At 42.0% G+C, this 23156-nt stretch overlaps 1 protein-coding gene across 1 annotated transcript; it reads left to right on the forward strand.

The window, feature by feature from the left end:
- Positions 1-13716: 13716 nt before the first annotated feature.
- Positions 13717-17495, forward strand: HS6ST2 (heparan sulfate 6-O-sulfotransferase 2). The gene is made up of 2 exons (XM_036739820.1): positions 13717-13793; positions 16071-17495. The coding sequence occupies exons 1-2, from the start codon at positions 13717-13719 to the stop codon at positions 16765-16767; spliced, it is 774 nt and encodes a 257-aa protein (XP_036595715.1). The 3' UTR covers positions 16768-17495.
- The last annotated feature ends 5661 nt before the right edge of the window (positions 17496-23156 follow it).

Genomic DNA, 23156 nt, shown 5'->3' on the forward strand with positions numbered 1-23156 from the left:
TATTATCTGTGTGTGTGTGTGTGTGTGTGTGTGTGTGTGTGTGCATTTTCCCTCAAGTTACAATGAAAGGGTTTTGGTCACTGCAGAAGAAGCACTTTTGAATAATGACCTCAAACCGACACAGACATTAAAATACCTGAGCATCATTTGGGGGTTTCTCAGAGCTAACTAATGTTTCCTTAAAAGATCATGAAATTTATGTGGGATAACACACGCTTTCTCCTAGTTATTCTAGCTCCATGCGTGCAGTGAAAATGTTAGGGTTGGCACATCAATCGTGTTTTACAGATGCCTGTAATTTCCTGAATGTCAAACTCCAAATTTTTCGACTAAGCAAACTTTTCCATGGCCAAACAGATAGCCCCCATAAGGAATCAGTGTGTGCAGGCAAAATGAAATCTTTATGCACTGTGTTCTGAATCAATGAGGCACTAAGATTCTTGGAAGGGTGAGTAGGCTCTGGAAAATGACAAACTACCAGCATTCCAGCTTTGCAAACCACTGCTCCGGGGAGTGGAAGCTCTTGCCGCTTACTGCTTGCATGCCACAAAAAAGAAGAAGAAAACCAACTGGAAACTAACTCCTGCTACTGCATTTTAATTGGGTTGCTCTGAGCATAGTCTGATTCAGAACATTTAACTGGCTCAGACCCAGTAGCCCCACAAGGAAGACCAGCCCTTGGCTTGCACAGAATAGCTGTGCTTTGCTATTACTGAAGGATGCCGTTAAGTTGTTACAGACTCAAGAAGCAGTGTATCATGGGGAAAAGACTCCCAGGCTGCTCCCCCAGAGAGCTGAGGTCTCCAAACCTGCCTTTGACACTGACTTTTTAGCTGTGCATCCTTGGACAAGACACTTCCATTCTCTGGGTTTCATCGGTAAAATATCTTGGGAACCCTGGGATCCTGTTCAGCTCTATGATTTTAGATTTCCTTGAATAGTTCTCCTTGAACAACCTAGAATATTAGCCTGGCCAGTTTTTCACAAACTGGTATTTGAATGTCAAGTTCCTTGGCCCTGCACAACGACATGTTGCTATCCACGTTCCTCTGTTGTTTAACTGTATTCTATACAGAGGCACTGTTCACAATCATTCAAGAGCTCGAAGGTTATTAAAATATTGAAATAAATGCCAGTCTTATATAACTTTTGTTTCAGAGACCTCTCGGTAACATAGAGGCAGGCAAGCAGAAAGGAAAGAAGGAAGAAAAGAGGGAAGGAAGAAGAAAAGGAAAGAAAGAGAGAAGGAAGGAAATAAAGAGGGAAGGAAAGAAGAGAGGGAGGAAGGAAGGAAGGAAGAAGAAAAGGAATGAAAGAGAGAAGGAAGGAAGGAAACAAAGAGGGAAGGAAGGAAGGGAGGGAGGGAGAAAGGAAGGAAGAAGAAAAAGAATGAAAGAGAGAAGGAAGGAAACAAAGAGGGAAGGGAGGGAGGAGGGAAGGGAGGGAGGAAGGAAGGAAGGAAGGAAGAAGAAAAAGAACAAAAGAGAGAAGGAAGGAAACAAAGAGGGAGGGAAGGAAGGGAAGGAGGGAGGGAGGAAGGAAGGAAGAAGAAAAGGAATGAAAGAGAGAAGGAAGGAAGGAAACAAAGAGGGAAGGAAGGAAGAAAAGAAGGAAGGAAGAAGAAAAGGAACAAAAGAGAGAAGGAAGGAAACAAAGAGGGAAGGAAGGAAGGGAGGGAGGAAGGAAGGAAGAAGAAAAAGAACAAAAGAGAGAAGGAAGGAAGGAAACAAAGAGGGAAGGAAGGAAGAAAGGAAGGAAGGAGGGAAGGAAGAAGAAAAGGAATGAAAGAGAGAAGGAAGGAAACAAAGAGGGAAGGAAGGAGAAAAGAAAGGAAGGAAAGCGGTAAGGGAGGGAGGGAGAGAAGGATTTATTAAGTGCCCACTATGTGCCAAGCACTGTGCTAAGTGCTTCATAAATATTGTCTCATTTGATTCTTATAACAACCCTGGGAAGTATGTGCTATTATTCTCATTTTACATGTGAGAAAACTGAGGCAAGACAGAGGTTAAATGACTTTCTCATGATCATGCAAGTAGTAAGTGTCTGAAGCTTGAGTACATTTTGGGAACCATTCACTTCTCTGGTTTGTTGTCCCCACTAAGATGGAAACGTAGGCGCTTTCATATCTAGCATTTCTCTCCAAGAGGAGCTATTAGCTCCTCTTATAAGCACTCATAGAGCAGTTTGCACAGGATAGGACACAGAAAAGACATTTTAGCCCAGTGAACTTGGGACAGGCTGCCACCACCCGCCTCGGGGATATGCTACATTGCCTGTGACTTACTCTACTATGCTGGATAGGGCCCTGGCTGGCCGTTAGGATTTGGGACTCACCTGTCAGTATTTTGCTGCTATATTGCTCCTTCCCTAGAAGCTCTCCTCTCATCACTATCACTGTCCCTTCCATGAGGCACCAGAGGTCCTTCTTACTGCTCTCACTTTCTGGTTGGTGCTAGTTATCTCTATACAGGAGCCATAAATGATAGCATTACAACTCTTTTGTGCCTCTAGGGTCATTGATTGCCTCTTTGCTGACCTCCAGTCTCACATGTCCTACTACCTTTCACAGACATCTTGAACTGGCTGTCTAGTAGACATCTTAAACATGGCCAAAACAGACCTCATTATCCTTCCCCCTAAACCCTCCTCTCCTCCTACCTTCCTTATTACTGTAGAGGGCATTGCCATCCTCCCAGCCCCTTGGGCTCACAACCTAGGAGTTATCCTGGACTCCTCACTCTCTCTCACCTCCCATATCTAAGCTATTGCCAAGGCCTGACAATTTTACCTTTACAACATCTCCTGAATACGCTCTTTTTTCCCTGACACTGTCTCCACTCTGGCGCAAGCTCTCATCATCTTAGCACTGGACTATTTCAATGACTGTTGGTTGGTCTCCCTGCCTCAAGTCTCTCCCTTCTCCAATCCATTCTGCCAGCAAAGTAAAGTGCAGGTTTGATCATGTCACACACACTCCCACTCAATAAACTCCAATGGCTGCTTATTGCCTCCAGAATCAAATAAAAAATCTTCTGCTTGGCAGTCAAAGCCCTTCATAACCCAGCCCCTTCTTATGCTATATATGTGTGTGTGTGTGTGTGTGTGTGTGTGTGTGTGTGTGTGTGTGTATAGTACATATATACATGTATATGTACTATATACATAACCCAGTCTTCTTCTCATACTATACCCCCCACTAGGCACTCATCAATCCAGTGATGCTGGTCTCCTAGCTGTTCCATGAACAAGACACTCTTTGTTCATGGAACTTGGGCATTTTCTCTGACTGTCCCCTTTACCTAGAATGCTCTCTCTCTTCCCTTCCTACTATTGACCTCCCTGACTGCCTTTAAGTCCCAATTAAAATCCCACATTCTATAGGAAGCCTTCCTTAATTCCTCTTCATTCCACTGCCTTCCTTCTGCTAATTATTTCCTATTTATCCTGTATATAACATTTTTGTATACATTTGTTTACTGTTGTCTTCCCCATTATATTATGAGCTCCTTGAGGGCAGGGATTGTCTTTTGCCTTTTTTACGTCCCTAGAGTTTAGCACAGTGCCTGGCACATAGTAGGTGCTGAAGAAATATTTAGTGATTGATTGAAACTTACATAGTTACTTAGCTATTTATTTCCTGTCTCCCCTAGCATCTAGATGGTCTGTCTCCTACTGAAAGGAACTCCTCCCATTGAAAGGCACTCCTTTCTTTCCATTTCTCTTGATCTTTCCTGGCTTCACTTAAGGTCTCCAGGCAGGGTTGTTTCTTTGAGCAATCTAAAAGCTTAGGTGAGTGGAAGGGTGGAGCTAGGGCCTCCAGGCAACTACTCTTAGCACCAGGTGCCCATAATCCTTGCAGCTCTTAGAAAATCTCCAGGCATCCTGATCTATATCATGCCACTGGACCCAGATGACTCTGGAAGGTGAGGCTGGTGACTTTGCACAGCCCTCCCTCACTTAAATCCAATTCACTTGCATGTCATGGCATCACCTCCCTGATGTCATGGGCCTCTTCGAGAATGAAGGACAAACAACGATTGATCCCGCAAAGTTTTGAATTTAATAGGTCCAGGTTCCACAGTTAACCTTTAAATCAGAGGTTCCCAAAAGGGCAAAAGTGTGGAGTTGGCAAACCAATTTGTCAAGGCATTTTTGGTTCTGTGGAGCTGAATCTGCTTCCCTTGGTGTCAAGGCCTTAGTTTTAGCCCTGCCACTGACTAGCTATGTCACCTTGGGCAAGTCAATTCCCTTCTTTTGGATTTTTGTTTCTTTTTTTTCAAATAGGGGATAAGAATACCTGTCCTACCTAGTTTGTAGGAATATTGTGAAGATCACAGAGGTTACCTGTACCCATTTTGTTGTGTTTTGTGTAACCTTTATAATATGCACATCTTTGCCTCTGCTGTCAGAATGGAAGCTCTCTAAAGGTAGTGACTGACTTTTGCTTCTGTATCTCAATGCCTGGTATAGTGCCTGGTACATAGTAGGTGCTTAATAGATGCTTGTTGCTTAATGGTGAATGGTGAAGCCAAAAGGGACCTTAGAGAATGATTACCTCTTCATTTTATGAGGAAAGGCTTATACAGGCTCCCAGAGAGAGGAAGGGTCTCCGGTCACACTTCAAGTTAGAGGCAGAGCAGGGACTAGAATTCGGTCCCTGTCAGCTTCTCAGTCCAGGGCTCCTTCTATTAAACCCTTATGCTTTTTAATATATGTGAAAGTAACTTGGAAAGGTGGACATTCTAAAAAACCCAGAGCTATTTTTATTTGTCTACTCTTCCTTCTCTCATGGAGTGGCATCTAGGCATCCCTTCCAGGTGCCCTTTCCTGATAAACAACTCTGAAGGTCGAGTTCTCTTTGGGAAAGAGCCTCAAATCCAATTCTTTCCTGGTCACTCTCTCTGGGAAATAAACTCCCTTTCTGTGAGAAAGGACAAGTTAAGGGTGTAAAGCCCTTCGGGTAGCTTGGATAGTATAATTGAATTGGACTTCCCATTGACATGTTGTAAGAATGATTGATTAACGGAGGGCCCTGATGTGTTTTTTGCCTTTAAGCATGTGACTGCATGTACCTTATGCTCTAAAGTCAGGGCCTGATGTCTCCCTCAAGCACTGGGTCTTATTTCCTTTCTGGTGTTGGATCTTTTGCAAGGGGCAATCCATTTCCAACCACCCAACTGAGGGCCTGCTTGCCTTTCCCAAGCATTGAACTCTACTTGGGATTTGTAATCATTCATGGTTGTATTCATTAACTTTAGAATGACCAAGCAGTCTCTGTACAGATAATCTGGAAGACTATCCCTACGTTGGGGCTATGACAGAGATGCACAGATGTCCCAAACCCTGGGGAACCATATGGATATGAAAGCTACAGTCAGATCGACAAATCAGAGAAATGTTCTCTAAGCAGGAATGGCACCAGCCCCTTTGCGGCCAATACGATGCCACAGGATCCACCCTGGGCCTGAAGAAGAATCTCTTCCACCAGCCCTGCCAAGCTTCTGCTCAAACATGCAGCTCCTGCTCAAAGAACCTCAATGAGGGGGAGCCCTTTGCATCCTTCAGTATGTAGCCCTCTTTGTTAAGAAGTACTTTCTTACATCAAGCCTAAATCAACCTCTCTGTAACTTCTACCTGTTACTCTAGTAGAGTATATCTCAGCACCTACCTAGCCCAATCTCTGGCACATGTTGTTTAATCATTTTCAGTCGTGTCCAACTCTTGGTGACCCAATTTGGGGTTTTCTTGGCAGAGATACCGGAATGGTTTGCCATTTCCTTCTCCAGATCATTTTATAGATGAGGAAAGTGAGACAAACAGGTTAAGTGACTTGCCCAGGGTCACACAGCTACTAAGTGCCTGAGGCTGGATTTGAACTCGTGAAGATGAGTCTTCTTGACTCTAGGCTCAGTACTCTATAGCACCAACTAGAGGCCCATAGTTAGTCCTAGCTGGCACATAGTAAGTACTTAATAAATGCTTGTTTTTGAGTGTTCCTAGTTTGGCCATATCAGGCTAAGCCCAGTAAGTCTAATCCCTCATTCACAGCCCTTCAAAGACTTGAAGCCAACTGTCATTCCCTCCATGAATTTCCTTCTTCATATGGCCTAGTTTTGAGTTCCTCTACTATCCTGGTGACCATCTTCTTATAATTTCCTCCCTAAAATACTGATCTAAATATAATACTGAGTGAAAAGAAGAAATTCATCTCCTCAAAATGCTGACTGTATGTTGCTGGAGATACTTTGAACCATGCTTCCTGCATAACAAATGCCCCTAGTAGAGGGCTTAATCTGTTCTCTAAGTGCATTTTGGATGTCCTTAATAGCCCTTCCTATTAATTACATCAATGATTATTGGGGGGAGGGAGGAGAGACCACAATTGATTTGGGTGGGTGGGTTTATTCCTAAAATGATCATTTAAGCTGTGTTATTTAATGATCTGGACAGCTAGGTGGCACTGTAGTGGATAGAGTGCCAATCCTGGAGTCAGAAAAACCTTAAGTCAAAGCCTCAGACCCTTACTAGCTCTGTGACTCTGGACAAGTCACTTCACCCTGTTTGCCTCAGTTTCCTCATCTGGAAAATGAGCTGGAGAAAGAAATGGCAAACCACTCAAATGTGGTCACAGAGAGTCGAACACAACTGAAATGACTAACAACAAAAAAAAATTTAATGATTCCAATATAGTGCAGTTAGAGCAACACTGGGTTTGTAAGCAGAAAGCACTTAGTACAGTGCCTGGCACATATTATGCTTTTAACAAATGCTTATTGACAGACTATAACTGCCAAAAAAGGTTCTAATTTCAAACCCCAACTTTGCTACCTACCACATATATGATCTTGTGAAAATCACTTCCCCTCCCTGGGCCTCTATAAAATAAGAGAATTGGATTAAGTGCCTTCTGCGATCCCTCCCAGCCCCAAATCTGTGATCTTATTTTAGATAACAGGTCCATCTCATTTGCTTACCTGAGCCCCAGTTTGTTCATCTATATAAGGGGAATAATAATAGTTATACTACCCATCTTTTGCAAGGCTTTTGGGAGAATGTATATAAAGGACTTGGCAAACCATGGAGCACTACACCAATGCCATTCATTGATAATTATATACAGCATCATTCCATTTTGTTACTTTTTTGGGAAATGTTTCTATTTCTATGCACAACATCAAGTGCGCCCTTTCCAATCTAAATGCCTTTCAAGTATTTGAAAGCTACCTGTCTAAGAGGGATTGGCTTTGTTCTGCTTGACCCCAGGGGGCAAAACTAGGAGCAGTGGTAGAAGTTGGGAAGAGGAAGATTTAGGCTTGAAGTCAGGAAGAACTTCCCAATGACTAGGCTTCTGGATAAGCCACTTTTGGATAACTGGAATGAACTGCCTGTGGGATCACTGAGTTTCCCCTCACCACTGAATGGGATGGATAAGTGTACGGCCACTCAACAATTATGTTGTAGAGCATTGTAGGTCAAACTTAAATAGAACATCCTGGCCACAAATTAAAGTTATCTAGGTTGTATTGTATTTTTATTTATTTTGTTAAACAAGTCCCAATTACAATTTAATCTTCAGGCCTTAGTGAGAGTTTTCTGAATTTCACACCTCTGTTGTAGAGAGAGTTCTTTTTCAAGTATGGGTTGGACCAGATGGCCACTAAGGTCCTTCCCAAATCCGAAATTCCATGATTCTCTAATACCTGTAAAGAAAGTTCTCCTGAGCGATAGTTTTATGGTCCAAAGAACTCACAGCCTCCATTGTTCCAGAATTCTACTTGGCCTACAAGAGCCAATGTTCACATTTCATATCATTCAGCCACTTAAAACAATATTAGAATTCATTTAGATGAGCTTGTGGCCTAAAGGAGAGCAAGCAGCCTTAATTTAGCAAAAAGAGAAACATTTTTTCCTTGTGTTGTTCTGAAAATAATAACAGAATCATAACTTGGATTCTCCTTATGGTTTGTCCAAAATAACCTTAGGGTGCCTGGCTCCAAAATAGCCCCAATGGAGCTGTCTCAAGTCCCATGGTGTGCCTGCCCTGGAGCCTGTTTTAGATGGCTATCTTCTTAATCATCTCTCTTTGTGAAGTGTTTCTAAAGATAGCACCACCATGTATCTCAAGGGTCTAGCAGACTCTGGTGATAGGAAAAAGGGGGGGATGTCTAGTTTCATCCTTTAGGTCATAGTGGGGTTGACTCTAATATTCCTGTGCTAGTTTAAATAATGGGCTTCTTCTTAGTATGATTTCCTTCTGTACATAAGAAATATGACAGGCCTCTAAATTCACAGCTAAACTCCTTTTCAATACAATTACTTTGGATTCAATTATAGTACCTGTAGGTTTATTTAGTATTATTTCAATGATATGTGGGAGGTGGAGAGAGTAGTGTTGCAGACTTGCAATATTAAGTCCTAGAAACATTACAGATCCACCTAAATGCAATTTGTAATCCCTTGAAAGAATTGGACCAAACTATCCACACAGGGAGAACCAAATCAATGCAAATGGCCATCATCAAGACTGTGATGTCCTATTAGCTGGACACTCTATAGAGCTTATCCATCAATGCATATATCTGGGACAGACACCACAAATGAACAATGGGATAGGCCCAGAACTGAATAGGAGGCAGAGAACAGTCAGCCTTTAGGAAATTGTGCAGGGTTTTTAATTACCCCAAGATTCCTGATGGAACAAAGATTCATTCATTTTTTAGCAACAATATTACTCTAGTGATATTCCAGATACATAATCCAGTGACAATATATGGCCTTGAGCATTGGAATACTACCCTGTCCAAAGAATTGAAGTTGTAGATCATGAGAAGGTCAACAGAGAGATCCATGGTGAATGTGAGCGCAGTTAGAGTTGACGTTAGAGTCGAAGAATGATACAGAAGTAATGGAATGATTGCCATCAGAGACATGCACAATTGGTGGGGGAGGGGGTGAAGAAAAATAAAAGCAAAGGACAATTGATGGACAATTCACATTGTTCACTAGTATCCCTTAGATATTGGGAGAAAGCAAAGAAGGCCCCTAGCATTTGAGACTGCTTGCCACAAACTTGTAGAGACATCATAGCTAGTGTTTATACAGTGCTTTAGGGCTTGAAAATGTCTTATGTATGTTATCTAATCCTTATGTCACTGTTAGGTAGGTGCTGGTATTACCCCCATTTTACAGGTGAGGAAACTGAGGCAGAGAGCAGTTAAGTAACTTGTCCAAGGTCACACAACTAGTAAGTGTCTGAGGCAGGATTCAAAGTCAGGTCTTCAGGGGCAGCTAGGTGGCACAGTGAGTAGAGCACCGACCCTGGAGTCAGGAGGACCTGAGTTCAAATTCAGCCTCAGACACTTGACACACTTACTAGCTGTGTGACCTTGGGCAAGTCACTTAACCCCAAATGCCCTGCCTTCCCCCCTCCAACACACACACACACACACACACACACACACACACACACACACACACAAGTCAGGTCTTCCTGGTTCCTGGCTCAGTGTTCCATCCATTGCACCACCTAACTTCCTGATGTGTACAAGAGTCACACGGTGTAGGCAGACATTAATGGGTGGTGATCAGCCTCATTGGCAGGAATGTTCACATCATTGAGCTTGCAGATCTTCTAGATTACTCCTTCCCTCAACCCAGATTGCGCCCTCCCCTAAAGTCTCAGACCCTTTTTATGAGCAGCTCTGATAGTCTCTCTCTCTCTCCTCTCCTCTTCTATCTTCCGTCTCCTCTCTCTCCCCTTTCCTTTCTCTTCTCTCTCTTCCTTCCAAACTTAGCTACATTGGTACTCAGATGATAGGCATAGTCCATCACCCAGACCACACGCAAAGCCTTTCCAGCTTGGTTGGACTTGTCAGATCTAATGCTTTTCTGCCACAGTTTTCAAAAGCCCAGGGTCACCCACCCCAGTGAGGCATCAAAGGACGTTAGCGGAGGTTTACTCATTATTGACATCAGTTAACCTTAATTCTGCTCACTTGGCTTTTCTAAGTCATTTCTGTGTGATGAGAGGTTTGGACATGATTATCAAGGGAAGGAGGTCTGTTCTTCCACCAGTTTCACAATGGTGTATCCCCTCACTGCCAGGGAATTCTAGGAAATTCTAAGCATGGTCTTTCCTTAACCCAGTGGTGTAGTACAAAGATACCAGTGTTCTTACCGTCCATAACCTACACGTACAAACTCAAGATGTCGTTATATTGCAGTTATAATTCAAGATATGTTGACTTACAGGTATATGCTTCTACCATCCCTGTTATGATCTTAGAGTATACAGTTTTGTTGGCAAAGCAGGCTTCGATATTTTCGAAATGGCAGGTTAATGTTTGGAACATCACCAGTATGATCATGCCAGAGCCCAGCACAAGTCTGAAGGGAAAGTGGTACCCTAGACAGAACAGGCACAGGAAGGAACCAACAACAAGAAGTGGCCTTTATATAGCACTTACAATGCACCAGGCACTGTGCTAAGTGCTTTACAAATTCTCATTTGATCATCACAACAATCCTAGGAGGTAGGAAATTGAGGCAAACAGAGGTTAAATGACTTACCTAAGGTCACGCTGCTAGTAAATGTCTGAGGCAGGATTTGAATTTGTCTTCCTGACTCCAGGCCCAGTGCTCTATCCGTTCTCACCCTCTCCATTTGCCTGCCTCTAGCTAAGCTATGAGCTCAAGGGAGAGAATCAGCCTTGCCATCTCTCCCAACTTATTGGGATTTCTTCTTTGTTTTCCTTCTTCAATATCTTATGAATACTCTTTTCCTTTCTTTCCAATGACTCCTGCCCTCCCATAGAAATGCCCTCTCTTGTAATAAGTAAGTATAGTCAAGTCAAACAAAAGAGCTGAGGTTCACCACCTCTCTTCCAAGAGTTGTTGCCCAGAATCTCCAAGACCCTCCAGCCCTCTGGAGGAAGAGGACTTTCCCTTGGGGAGGGGACAGCTGTGCTCATTATACCTCCAAGTAGTCACACCAGAGGATTCTCTTTGCCCTAGTGGCCTTGGGAGAAAGGGGACCACCTCCCCTCCCATGCCCCAGCACTAGTTCATCTATATTCTCCCAACTCTTCACTGTGACATGCATACGGGCTCCCTGGAGGCAAGACAATCTTCCCTGCAGGCCTACAATCCTCCTCTTCAGAGGTGGGCAGTTTCAGCTCATAGGTAAACAGGTCCTTTCCAGCATGTTTTAATATCCTGTCCTAGGGCATGGCAAATGTGAAAACAAATCCAGCTACCACAACCCCATTTCTTTGCAGGCTAGTCTGATTGATTTTTCAGTTGCTGACTTTTGACTTTGAGGAAAGCCATTTCCCCTCTGTGGGCCTCACTTTTCTCATCTATAAAAAGAGCAGGGGGCCACATTAGATTGGGGGTTAGAAATCATGTAAGGGAAAAGAACAGTTTTTAGTTAGGTCCTTAGAGTGTGACTTTTTGAAGCGCTCCATTGGGCATGGGTACGTGTATATACACAGTATAGAAAGCAACAGTGGTATCATGGGGAAAGCCTTGAATGTATAATGGGACCTCTGAACCTCAGTTTCCTTATCTGTAACATGGGAAAACTAACTGTAGTACTTCCCTCATACTGTGGTTGTAAAAGTCACATGAGATGCTGGGTATCATTATTCCAGTCATCCTAGTTGGCATCCTTGGAGTGAATGACTCCTCCATATCTAATCAATTGCTAAGTCTTGGGGAGGAGCTGCATAGCCATCCTAGAGAGTGTGGCCAGTGGTTGAAGAATGGTTATTGCTCAGATTATGAAATGCATTTTGATGGATAACACATAGAGCTTATCCACCAGTCCGTGAATCTGGGACAGACAGTCCAGAAGTGCAGGGAGCTGGCCCTAGAATGAAAGACAAAGAAATGGGCAGTTGAAAAGCCCCTTCCATGACCCCCCCCATCTTCTCCTAGGAACAAAGACTTGTCTTTTAAATACCAAATTTTTACCAGTGTTGTTGCATGACCAGGAGACAAGGAACAGAAGTTTATGAAGAACTGAAAATGAATATCACACAGAGGCAATGTAGAAGGGTGTGTGTGTGTGTGTGTGTGTGTGTGTGTGTGTGTGTTGGGGAGGGGGAGGCATTTTCATGCAGGCTATACCAGATTGCCTAATACAGAACTTGGAAGAACAAATGTAAATGGCGTTGTCAGGGAAATACAAGGTAGGAAGAAAAGATGCTCTGGTCATGTGATGAGGGTGAGGGATGACAGATGGATAGCCAGAAGGCTCCACTAATGTCTTTACTATGTCAGGAAAAATTGAGGAAGGCCTCCAGCCCATTGGGTGGACTCTCTCTGGTGAAATTATGGGAGGATATGGACAAAAATCACTCAGGAAGGACAGGCATGGATGATGGGTCACGATCTAAGTAAGTTCTTGGAAAAAACATCTGAATTGATGAGATCCTAGATCCATTTGAGCATTTCAGTATTCTTTGAATTTTCTAATCTATAAAGAACACAGATTGTGTTGTGTTGTTTACCCCAACAGAGTCAGAGTTAGAGGCAGATCCTGCCTTCAAGGAGCTTACAATCTAATGGGAAAAGATAACACATAAAAAGAAGCTGAAAAGATGAGGGGGAGAGAGGAGGTTAAAGGACACCTGGGCACAATGGAGTCTTGAAACCCAGATGGGAAATGATGACCCAGGAGAATTCCCTGGGTGCCCTTCTTAAATAATGGAGGGTCTGGGAGAGAGAAACTCCCAGGTTCCACCCTCCATCCTCTCCAACCAGAGGCAAGGAGGGGCCTCAGAGACATAGTGATTAACGTATGAGTTTCCAGGTTGATTTCATCCTACAGATGGATAGGTTTCTGGAGAGGATGAAGTCCAGAACAGTAGCTGTTTAGGAAGTGATGAGGAAAATTCACTGACTGGCCTTCTTAAATGGTGGAAGATCTGGGAGGAATTCCCAGATATCTAGTGCCACCATCTCCAACCAGAGGGACTTATTAGGTAACCTTGAGTAAGTCACTTTTCTCTCTGGCCTCAGTTTCTTCCTTTGTAAAATAAGGGATTTAGACTAGATAATCTCTCAGTTCTTTCCCATATGCTTCTATTATTGTGCCAGTTCTATCTTTATCCCCTTCTACCTGTGAGTTCTGGCCCATGTCTTGATCTCTAAAATGGTTATAGTTTGCACTACTTCCATCATAGGAAAACAGATTGAAACTCAGATCAAAGGGATCAAATTTGTTGGTGAGCTAGAAAACATTACGTAGATGTCAGCTATTATTATTAATAAAAATTTTCCATTGGTGCCAGCAATTTTACACCAAACTTCTGTTTCATGTTTCCATTATTTTATTTGTTATACAACTTAATACAATAGGTTAAAAAGTCCAAATTTCTGTTGTCTCAGGAGACCCTTATTATAAATATTATATTTATATCATATTATATATTACATAATAAATTATACTATATATAATATATTAAATACATTATATTTGTATTATATAAAAATTATAAATGCATTGTGGCCTGGGAATTGGAGGTAGATTCCAGAAGGGAAACCTAAGGCTTTGGTTATCACATTAGTCTGATGAATTGATGAGATTATCTCTGTTCCCACCTTAGAAGTCTGGGAGAACCTAGCCTTCTGATAAACTATGGGGCAAGAGGGAAGGTAGTTGGGAGGAAGAAAGCATGGTAGTAACAATCCCTGAGGAGGTGGTAAGTGTTGATGAATGTGGGCAATGACCAAGAGGAGGCCTCAGCAGAGTACCTCAGTAGGGGCTCTTTTTTGGATAGTTGGGGAAGGTAAGGGGGAGAGAGTGAGGACAGTGATGAGAGCCCTAAGTTTGAGCTATACTGGCCCCTGAAGGCTTAATTCATAGTATATAAGGACCAGGATTCATGGTGCCCAACCCATTGGTGGGTTAGTGAAATGAGTTGACATGCAAGTAAAGGTGAATGAATGAAGCTGGAAAAGCCAAGTGTATGTGTCTAAAGGCCCATGTCCCTCCACAGCTACAGACTGCCAACCCCAGGGGAAGACATGATCTTTGAGGTCCCCTCCTACTGGAACAATTTTTAAGTGTATGCCTTTGAAGTATTCTAGGATAAAATGTGTTGTATTTTTAAGAGACATTTTAGGCCCTGTTCTATTCCACGTACTTCACTTTCTCTCCACTCTCACTCCTTTACCTTACCCAGAAACATTTTTGTTTTTCGGTTTTTTTAAATTACACAGCATTTCCTCAATGTTCCAAACCCAAATGGCCATTTCTGACCCAGCACCCTCTAGAAGGATGGGGGCAAGGGAACAGTTTTGCTGTGGTTATGGGCAGCCTCCTATGAAACAGTGACATCTAGTGGCTCTTGTTTGAAAAACAAAACCAGGAAAATGTTTCTTTTTGCTCACAGACAATTGTTTAGCAGTGCTGGGGGAGCATCCTCCCCTGTATGGACACATGAAGGGAGGGCAGGAAATCTTCCACTGCTTTCCAGATTGCCATAGAGCCAAGTGGACACAGATGTTTAACAAACAGTCTTTGAATATAACTGTTTTAAGAACCCATTGGATTAAATTAACCCAAGTCTATCTAACCTATAGACATGGCAGTTATGGAAAGATGACACCCTAGAATTGATATGGTTGGAAAGCTTATTAACCTAATTTTAAATGTGTAAATAGATTTTAAAATAACTGAATATTTATAGCTATTTTTATATTAGTTAACATTAATTGATATTCATTGGCTATAATTATCTCTCCTTGTTTCTATATATTAGACATATGTATATGAATATCCTGGGGCAAATCTCACCTCTCTGAGCTTCATTTTCCCCACCTATTAAATGAAGGCATTGGCCTGGATGGTCTCTAAGGTCCTTTCCAGCTTTAATGATCTGTGGAAACACAAAGTACACTTTTTGCAAATTAATCTTCATCATCATCCCAGGTCCTGTGAACGTTAATACAGTCTAGACCAAGGGTACGAACCTGTTGCCTTGAGGCCACATCTGGCCTTCTAGGTCCTTGGGTGCGGCCTTTGGACAAGTCCAAGTTTGACAGAACAAATCCTTTTATTAAGAGGAATTTGTTCTGTGAAGTTTGGATTCAGTCAGAGGACCACACTTGAGGACCTAGAGGACCACATGTGTCCTGGAGGCTGCAGGTTCCCCACCCCTGCTCTAGAATTTTGTGTCTCTTCTAGCCCCCCTCTCTGCCCACAATACATCTCATTCTCAGAGTTCTTACTGTATTGCCATCTCCCTCAGTCCTGTGACTGGTACCTGAGCAAGGCAGCATGTTCAGGGAGGGCAGTAAGCAGGTTTCTCTACATGCCTGGATATTCAGTTCCTCAAATGTTTATTAAGCATGTCTATTAGATAAGATAATCTATTCAGTGCCTGAAGGTAGGTGGTCCAGATGCCTAGCCTTACCCATCCTAGAAACCTCCTGTAAGGGCACCCAGTTGTCTTGTCGTCTCCTCTTTCAATCCTTATCTCAGTTCTGCAGGCTCCTATAGCAGCTAGCTCAAGGTAGAGGTCCTGGCCTTGCCTCAATATTACAAATTTGGTAAGTTGCAAATGGCCCATTGGAGTGACCCTGCCTCTGACCCTTACTGGTGTGGCCTTGGGCAAGTCCCTTTACCTCCATGGGCCTTAGTTTCCTCTTCTGAGAAGTGAGAGAGTTCGTCTGTCTGGCCTCTAAGGTCCATTCCAGCTCCAGAACTATGCTCTTGTGAGCCTGTGGAGTAGGTTCAGAAATAGAATGCCTTGGAGAATGGAAGACAAGCAGGAAGGGAGAGGAATAGAAAGCATAATATTAGAGGTATTGCATGATACAATGGGGAAAAAAATCTACATTTCAAGTCAAAGGACCCGTGTTTGAATCTCGACTTTGCTCTCTTACCTATGTGGGAAATCCACCCAAAACCCCAAGTCTCAGAGATGAAATGGTTGGACTTGATCTCTGAGGTCCCTTCTTGCTCTAAATATAGGACCCCATTTCAGTCACATTCACTGGGATTTGATTTGTATGTCTGCTAAGCACTATTTCTGTTAATCTGCTTTCTGCTTTTTTTGTAGGAACTTTTACTATATCACCATCCTTCGTGACCCTGTTTCCCGGTATTTGAGTGAATGGAGGCACGTTCAGAGAGGAGCCACTTGGAAAGCTTCTTTGCATGTCTGTGATGGAAGGTCTCCAACTATTGAAGAGCTCCCCAGCTGTTACACAGGGGATGACTGGTCTGGCTGTTCTCTTAAGGAGTTTATGGACTGTCCCTATAATTTGGCCAATAATCGCCAGGTCCGCATGCTTTCTGATCTGAGTCTGGTCGGCTGTTACAATCTGTCCGTGATGCCAGAAGAGCAGAGAAACAAGGTTCTTCTAGACAGCGCCAAAGAGAACCTGAAATGCATGGCTTTCTTTGGGCTCACTGAGTTTCAAAGGAAGACTCAGTATCTATTTGAGAAAACCTTCAACATGAACTTTATCTCGCCCTTTACACAGTATAACAACACAAGAGCATCCAGCGTGGAAATAGATCAGCAGACTCAAAAGCGGATTGAAGCCCTCAACTTTTTAGACATGGAATTGTACGAGTATGCGAAAGACCTTTTCCTGCAAAGATACCAGTTTACAAGACAGAAAGATCATCAGGAAGCCCGGCGGAAGCGTCAAGAGCAACGGAAGAACCTGAAGACCAGGCATGCTCACAAGCGCGATCAAACTGACAATGCAACTACTGATTACGTGGAGGACGTCGAAAAATGGCGGTAATCAGGAATGGAAACCTCGTCTTGAACCCCAAAGTAACAACGAAGACAAAATGAATTTTAGAAAGTGAAACACTCCAAACGTATTCTTCCCTAAATGGGGAAGCAAAAACCGTTCAAATGTTGCCTCTGCAGATGCCTTTCAATTTCATGTTATACCATGCGTGGGTAAAACAATCTTAATGTGTAATTAAATTTTGGACTACTTATGAAATCGAAATGCCAAACCAGGCTCACCAGAAATTGATGCTAAGATATTTCAAGGAATCCTTAAATTAGTTATGGATACAAAATGAAAAGACAAAATGTGACCCTTTAACTTCTGCCTAAGAATTGGTGTTTAAATTATTCATGAAGCAACTCAATCTTGGACGAAAACATCTTTCCAATGATAAGCATGAGCGGGAGGACAGAATAAATAAATAAAAGGGAACATCTTTTTTTTTTTAATTTTCTTATGAATTTTTAAAAGACTCTATTTGAATAGAACACCAACTACTAGTGATGTTTGCCAAACTAAAGAAAATTCAAAATTTCTCTAAAAGATGGTAATTTGACAGATATCAATATTGGCTTTCAAAATCAAAAGAGAAGTCAAAGTCTTGTTACATAAAGAAATATTCAAAACGTCCAAATGTTTTTACCCACAGCTATTAAAAGACTTTAAAACTGGATGTCTCTCATACAAAAAAAAAAAAAACAAAAAAGACCAAAAAAAAAAAAAAGGAAACGAAGAAGAAGAAAAGCAACAACAACAAAACAAATGCTATTTTGCTGAACTGAACAACAACATAAAGAACCGAAGGCCAGCATTTTAGGGCACTGTAATTTCAAGCATTCTGTAACGGTTTGAATCCCACTCCCCATTCAGGAAAGGTTTCTTCAAATTGTGCTCATTTCCACCTGACCAACTGTCATCCTTCCACATTAAATAAATACAAGCTACTGCCCGTGGTTCAAGATACCAGATTCTAATCAGGACTTTCATTTGATGAAATGATCATATTGCTGTGTATATAGGCTGCCCTTCTCTCCAAACTCATGAATAGGAATCAGTCCAGAACAGTGGCTGACGTTTTTCATCATCAAATGGAAATGAATTGAAACTTGACGTATTTGTTTTCAGTGCATTTTACTGTAACATGTCCAATCGGGCTAGTTATTTCTTGAGTATTAGTTTTGCATATTAGTAGAGTCTTGTCAGCAGAGAAATGTGTCCATCATTCAAGGACCAACTTAGCTGAGTTTGAAGAGGTTCATCACCAGAGACTTGGCCACCGGGGGATGATTTTTTTTTTCAGCCACAGAAACCCATCAAGATGGGCTGCTAAGTCATGGGAGGCTTATGATCTGTGTTGGTGAAGGAGTTGCAGCACTGATGACATCATGGATCTTTGAAATGAAACCATCCTTTTAGCAGTCACAGGTTGTGATAATCATAAAACTACAAAGTGTTTTCATGTGTGTAAGCAGATCTGTATATACAGTACATTTTATACAGTAACATGAAAGACTATACCTTCGGTACTTTGGGCAGCCTGAAAAGAAGTGTTCTACAGCTGAGCTTAAGAGTAAATACAAATCACAGTTCTTGGAGATCACATGACTAGAGAAAAATAATTGAATGGTATATATCTCCATGCAAGAAAAAAAGGAAGATATTGATATGAACTGAGTGAGGTCTTAAGTTTTCCATATTATCAAGTATTTGTAATTGCTGGAATTTCTCCTTTTAATGCTTTGTTATACTTTTAAAGACTTATGCTGGCTGACTAACCCTCTTGTAATTGATATTGGAGAGTAATAGGAGACTAGAAATGATATCTGTATTTGCAATGGGTTTAATACTCATGGGGGTGGGGGTGACTAGAAGGTAATAAGACTGAGGGCTTAACAAACAGATCAGAAGCTCTGAATGAATATCATCCTTCGGAAAAGGCCCCTTGGAAGGGGTGTATTCACTAATTCCAAAGAGGCTTGCCAGCACCCGCAGCTTTGTTTGGATCACCTCCAGGTGGCAAATCATTTGTCTTTGGAGGGTGGAGTTAATTTTTGGAAACAGCCAAAAGCCATTGACAATCAAATCTAGGGAATAAGACAAATGATCATACTGGGGAAGAGTAACTTCACCCCCCCCCCAAAAAAAGTGTGGCTCTAAAACAGTGAGGTGGATTTTCTCTTTCTAATAGCAGTTCCCAAAGAGAAGTCCCATAAATAGGCTCAGCACTGACTGCTACACATGTGTAGCTTTCCAAGGGGACTGCTTGCAAAGGGGCAACACTCACTTGATGCTAGGCAGTGTAGTGAAAATAGCCCTGGATTTGTAATCAAAGGGTCTGGATTCAAATTCCGGCTCTATTTCCTAGCTATGGGAGGCAGTGTGGCACAGTGGACAGACCACTGACTCTGGAATCAGAGGGTTCAAATCCCACCTCTGATGCCTACTACCTGTGTGACCTTGGGCAAGTCACTTAACCTCCCTGGGCCTCAATTTTCTCATCTGTAAAACAAAGAGATTGAGTGAGGTGACTTCTGAGGTCTCTTCTAGCTCAAGATCTGTGATCCTATGATCATATGATCTGGGGATCTTCCCCTCTCTGGGCCTCAGTTTCCCCCTCTGTAAAATAAAGGGGGTTGGATGAGATTAACTCTGAGGTCCATCCCAACTCTAAATCATCTGACTCATTTGGTTGTGTAAGTTTGGATCTATTTATTTCCATCAGTCTTGTTATTTTCTGGTCACCATGCGTCCACTGCTTGCTTGCGCTATCTGTTTTCATCAGTGATATTCTGTCAAAAAATTGGACAAGAAGCAGAAAATGGGCTTTAAACTTCCTTTCTATTGCTTTGTGCTCGTGTCAGCATAGCTAAAAGGCTCTGTTGTGTGTGATGTAGTATTGCAGTCCCATGATGCTGAGAACTGACCAACGGGAAGAGTGGACCAAAATGAAAGCCACTCAAAAGACAAAGGAAGATGTTCAACGCGTAGAGCAAACATCCCTTCCTGTATGGTGAGGAGTTTCCCATGAGGATTCCATGCACCAGGATGGTGGTATCTTGCCTGTGTTGGAGTCCTTCTTGAAAATGAAAATGTTTGCTCTGAAAAGAGAGAAGCAAGGTCATAAATGGGACAAAACTTGAGCCTGTTGCTAAGGATGTGTATTGTGTTAATGCTGTGGTGTGCATGGTTTATAACAATTTGATATGTTTTCTTTGTCTAGCCTGTTTATTGTATATATGGGGATGTCTGAATATAAGGATACAGGTTTGTCATCATCATAGAAATCCTCTTGGTTTTCCTTGTAGACATCCATCCAGTTATGTAGATTTACAAACCATTCCAACAATTTTGATTGTGTAACGTAATAATAGAAGTGAAATAAAATTTAACTGCAGTCTTTGGCGTCATTATTTCAGGGGTTTTCAGCCACTAAAACTGCGGCACCGCAAAGTAGCAAAGACTTTTCTTGAGGAACGCCATTTTTCCAACTGTCTAGCAAGACACCATCTTCATCCTCATAATCTCAGGTCCATCGAGATGGAAATCAGAGATTGCCTCATCCAGCCCCCTTTGTTTCACAGAGAAGGAAATTGAGGCCCAGTGAGGGGAACATACCCAGACTTGTGATTTCATTGATGAAGAAAGCTTCTCATGTATTCATGCCACTAATGGAGATTGCCAATTTGCCCATTACTCATAGTCTTAAAGGGTTGCTTAGAGCCCTAAGAAATGAAATAACTCACTCAGGGTCATATAGCTAATACATATCAGAGGCAGGTTTTCCTGACCCTGAGGCCAGCCTTCAAACCTCTCCATCACTCTTCCCCTCCACCCTCATAATAATGCTTTACATTCATATAGTGCTTTAAGGTTTGCCAAACACTTTACATCCATTATATTTCATATGATCCCTGGGTTTGAATATAGTCTCTGCCATTTATTCTCTGTGTGACCTTGAGTAAATCACTAGCCTCAGTTTCCTCATCTGTAAGTTGCAGATGTTAGGCCAGATGATCTGAAACCTGTTCATCTAAATCAATTCTGTTGTGGAGGTGCAGCAGGTATTATTATTCTCATATTACAGATAAGGAAATAGGCTCAAAGTTGCCTAGGGTCCCACCTCTAAGTGCCAGGGAACGAGTTCAAGACCAGGTCTCCTCTGGGTCCAAGTCCGTTGCTCTTTCCTCTGTACCACACTGCCTCTAGAACCAGAAGTGGGGCAGCCCATTCTCTCCTTCATCAGTTATGCTTCTTTTAACTCTTTAGGCCCTAAGATGTACCATTTCATCTTACTGGTTAACAGAGCTGTCTGTGAAAGATGCAGTTTGTCCAGAGTAGCCAGTTCAAAAAAATCCTCTTTCCTATCCAAAGGGATACAGAAAGAAATCAAAATAGCTTTGCCATTTCTTCTACTCACAGAGATGAATGTGAATCCATGTTGGAAAAGACTTCAGATAACATCTAATTATCCAGCAAATTCCCAAAGCAGAATCTCCTCTCCATCATAGCTAACAAGTAGTCATCCACATTCTTTTGAAAACCTCCAGTGACAGGGACCCCACTACAGTATGAGGCATTGCCTTCTAATTTGGGACAACTCTAGTTCATCAGATCATAGAGAGCCAGAAAGGACTTTGGATGTCATTTAGTACATCCTTTTGTTTTATGGATGAAGAAACTGAGGCCCGTAGAGTTTAATGACTTGTCTGAGGTCTTATACTTAGTTAGTGGCAGAGCCAGGTTTTGAAAATTTTAGTGCATTTCATGATGGATTGAACCTAAATCTTCCTCTCAGTCTCTAAAATTATTTTAAAAAATTTTCTAACTGAATTGAAGTTTTCAGGTTCAGGCTTATCTTACAATTTTCTGAAGAGAATGTTATTTTCAATTCCCCTGAATCAAATGGCTTTTAAAAAGAAAAGAAAACCATGAAAATCTTCTATAATTCCTGTTTGACCACAAACTTTTTGTAAAGCAATTTTGATTGCAAGGTTTTGTCAGTCAAAGGTTGAGTGGACAGCCTGAGTCATATATTGATATCCTGAATCATTCAATAATAATGTATTAAATGCCAGATGTGTGCCAGGCACACAATTGTTTGCAGAGAATACAAAGACAAAAGTGACTGTAGTGTTCCTGACTTCAAGGAGTTTATAATCTAACCAGGGGAAATAATATGTACATATATAAGAGAAGCAAACATTTATTAAGCACGTACTATATGCCAGGCACTGTGCTAAGCATTTTACAAATACCTCATCTGATCCTCATAACAACCCTGGGAGGCAGGTGCTATATAGTTATATGTATAGGCATATACATATACACATATGTACATGTATACACACACACACACTAGATATATGATGATTTTAGGGAGAAGGCACTAACAATTTCGTGCAGAAGGCAGTAACTCAGCTGAGTGTTGATAGAAATTTAAGGCTTCTAAGAGATGGAGTTAAGGATGGACTACATGGGGGAGAGCCAATGCAAAGTCATGGAGGTGGGAAGCAGAGCTCTCTGTATGAGGAACAATAAGAAGGCCATTTTGGCTGGGCCATAGTGTGTGTGTGGGGTGTGTGTGTGTGTGTGTGTGTGTGTGTGTGTGTGTGTAGAGAAGTAATATGTAATAAAACTAGAAATCTAAGTTGAATCCTGGTTAAAAAGCATTTTAAATGCCAAAGAAGAACTTATATTTGGCCCCAGAGGTAAGAAGGAGCCACTGATGTCTATGGAGTAGGAAATGATGTGGTCAGTCCAGAACCTTGAGATACACTGTAATCACTCCAGCTTTATGGAGGACTGATAAGAGTGGGGAGAAGCAAAGCAGAGATATCAATTAGGAGTCTATTGCAGTAGTCTAGGCTAGAGGTTAAGAGGCCCTGAATATAAGTGGTGCCTATATAACTAATGAGAAGAGGACCTATCTGAGAGATTGTAGAGGTAGAAACAAGATTTGGAAACTAAATGAACATGGGGGGAGAGTTAAAAGTCAAGAGTGAAACTGAAGTTATGAACCTTGGTGACTAGAAGGACAGTGACTTAGACAGAAATAGGAAAATTCAATAGGAAAAAAGGTGTAGGGAAAAGATGAATTCCATTTGGACATGTTGAGTCTGAGATGCCTACAGGACATCTCATTTGAAATGTCCAATAAGTAACTGGGAGACTGACTCTTGGGAGAGAAACTAGTGCTTAATAAACGGAGCTGAGTCATCAGCATAGAAATGTTCATTTAAACCTACAATAACTAAGGAGGTCACCATGAAAGTGAGTGTAGAGTGGAAAGGGGCCCAGGACGTTGCCTTGGGTTACACCCACAATTGGGGGCTGAATACGGGTGACAATCCAGCAAAGGAGACTGAAAAGGAGCAGTCAGTCAGGGAAGAGGA

This window comes from Trichosurus vulpecula, chromosome X (genome assembly GCF_011100635.1).
Source record: "Trichosurus vulpecula isolate mTriVul1 chromosome X, mTriVul1.pri, whole genome shotgun sequence".
Classification (NCBI taxonomy): domain Eukaryota; kingdom Metazoa; phylum Chordata; class Mammalia; order Diprotodontia; family Phalangeridae; genus Trichosurus; species Trichosurus vulpecula.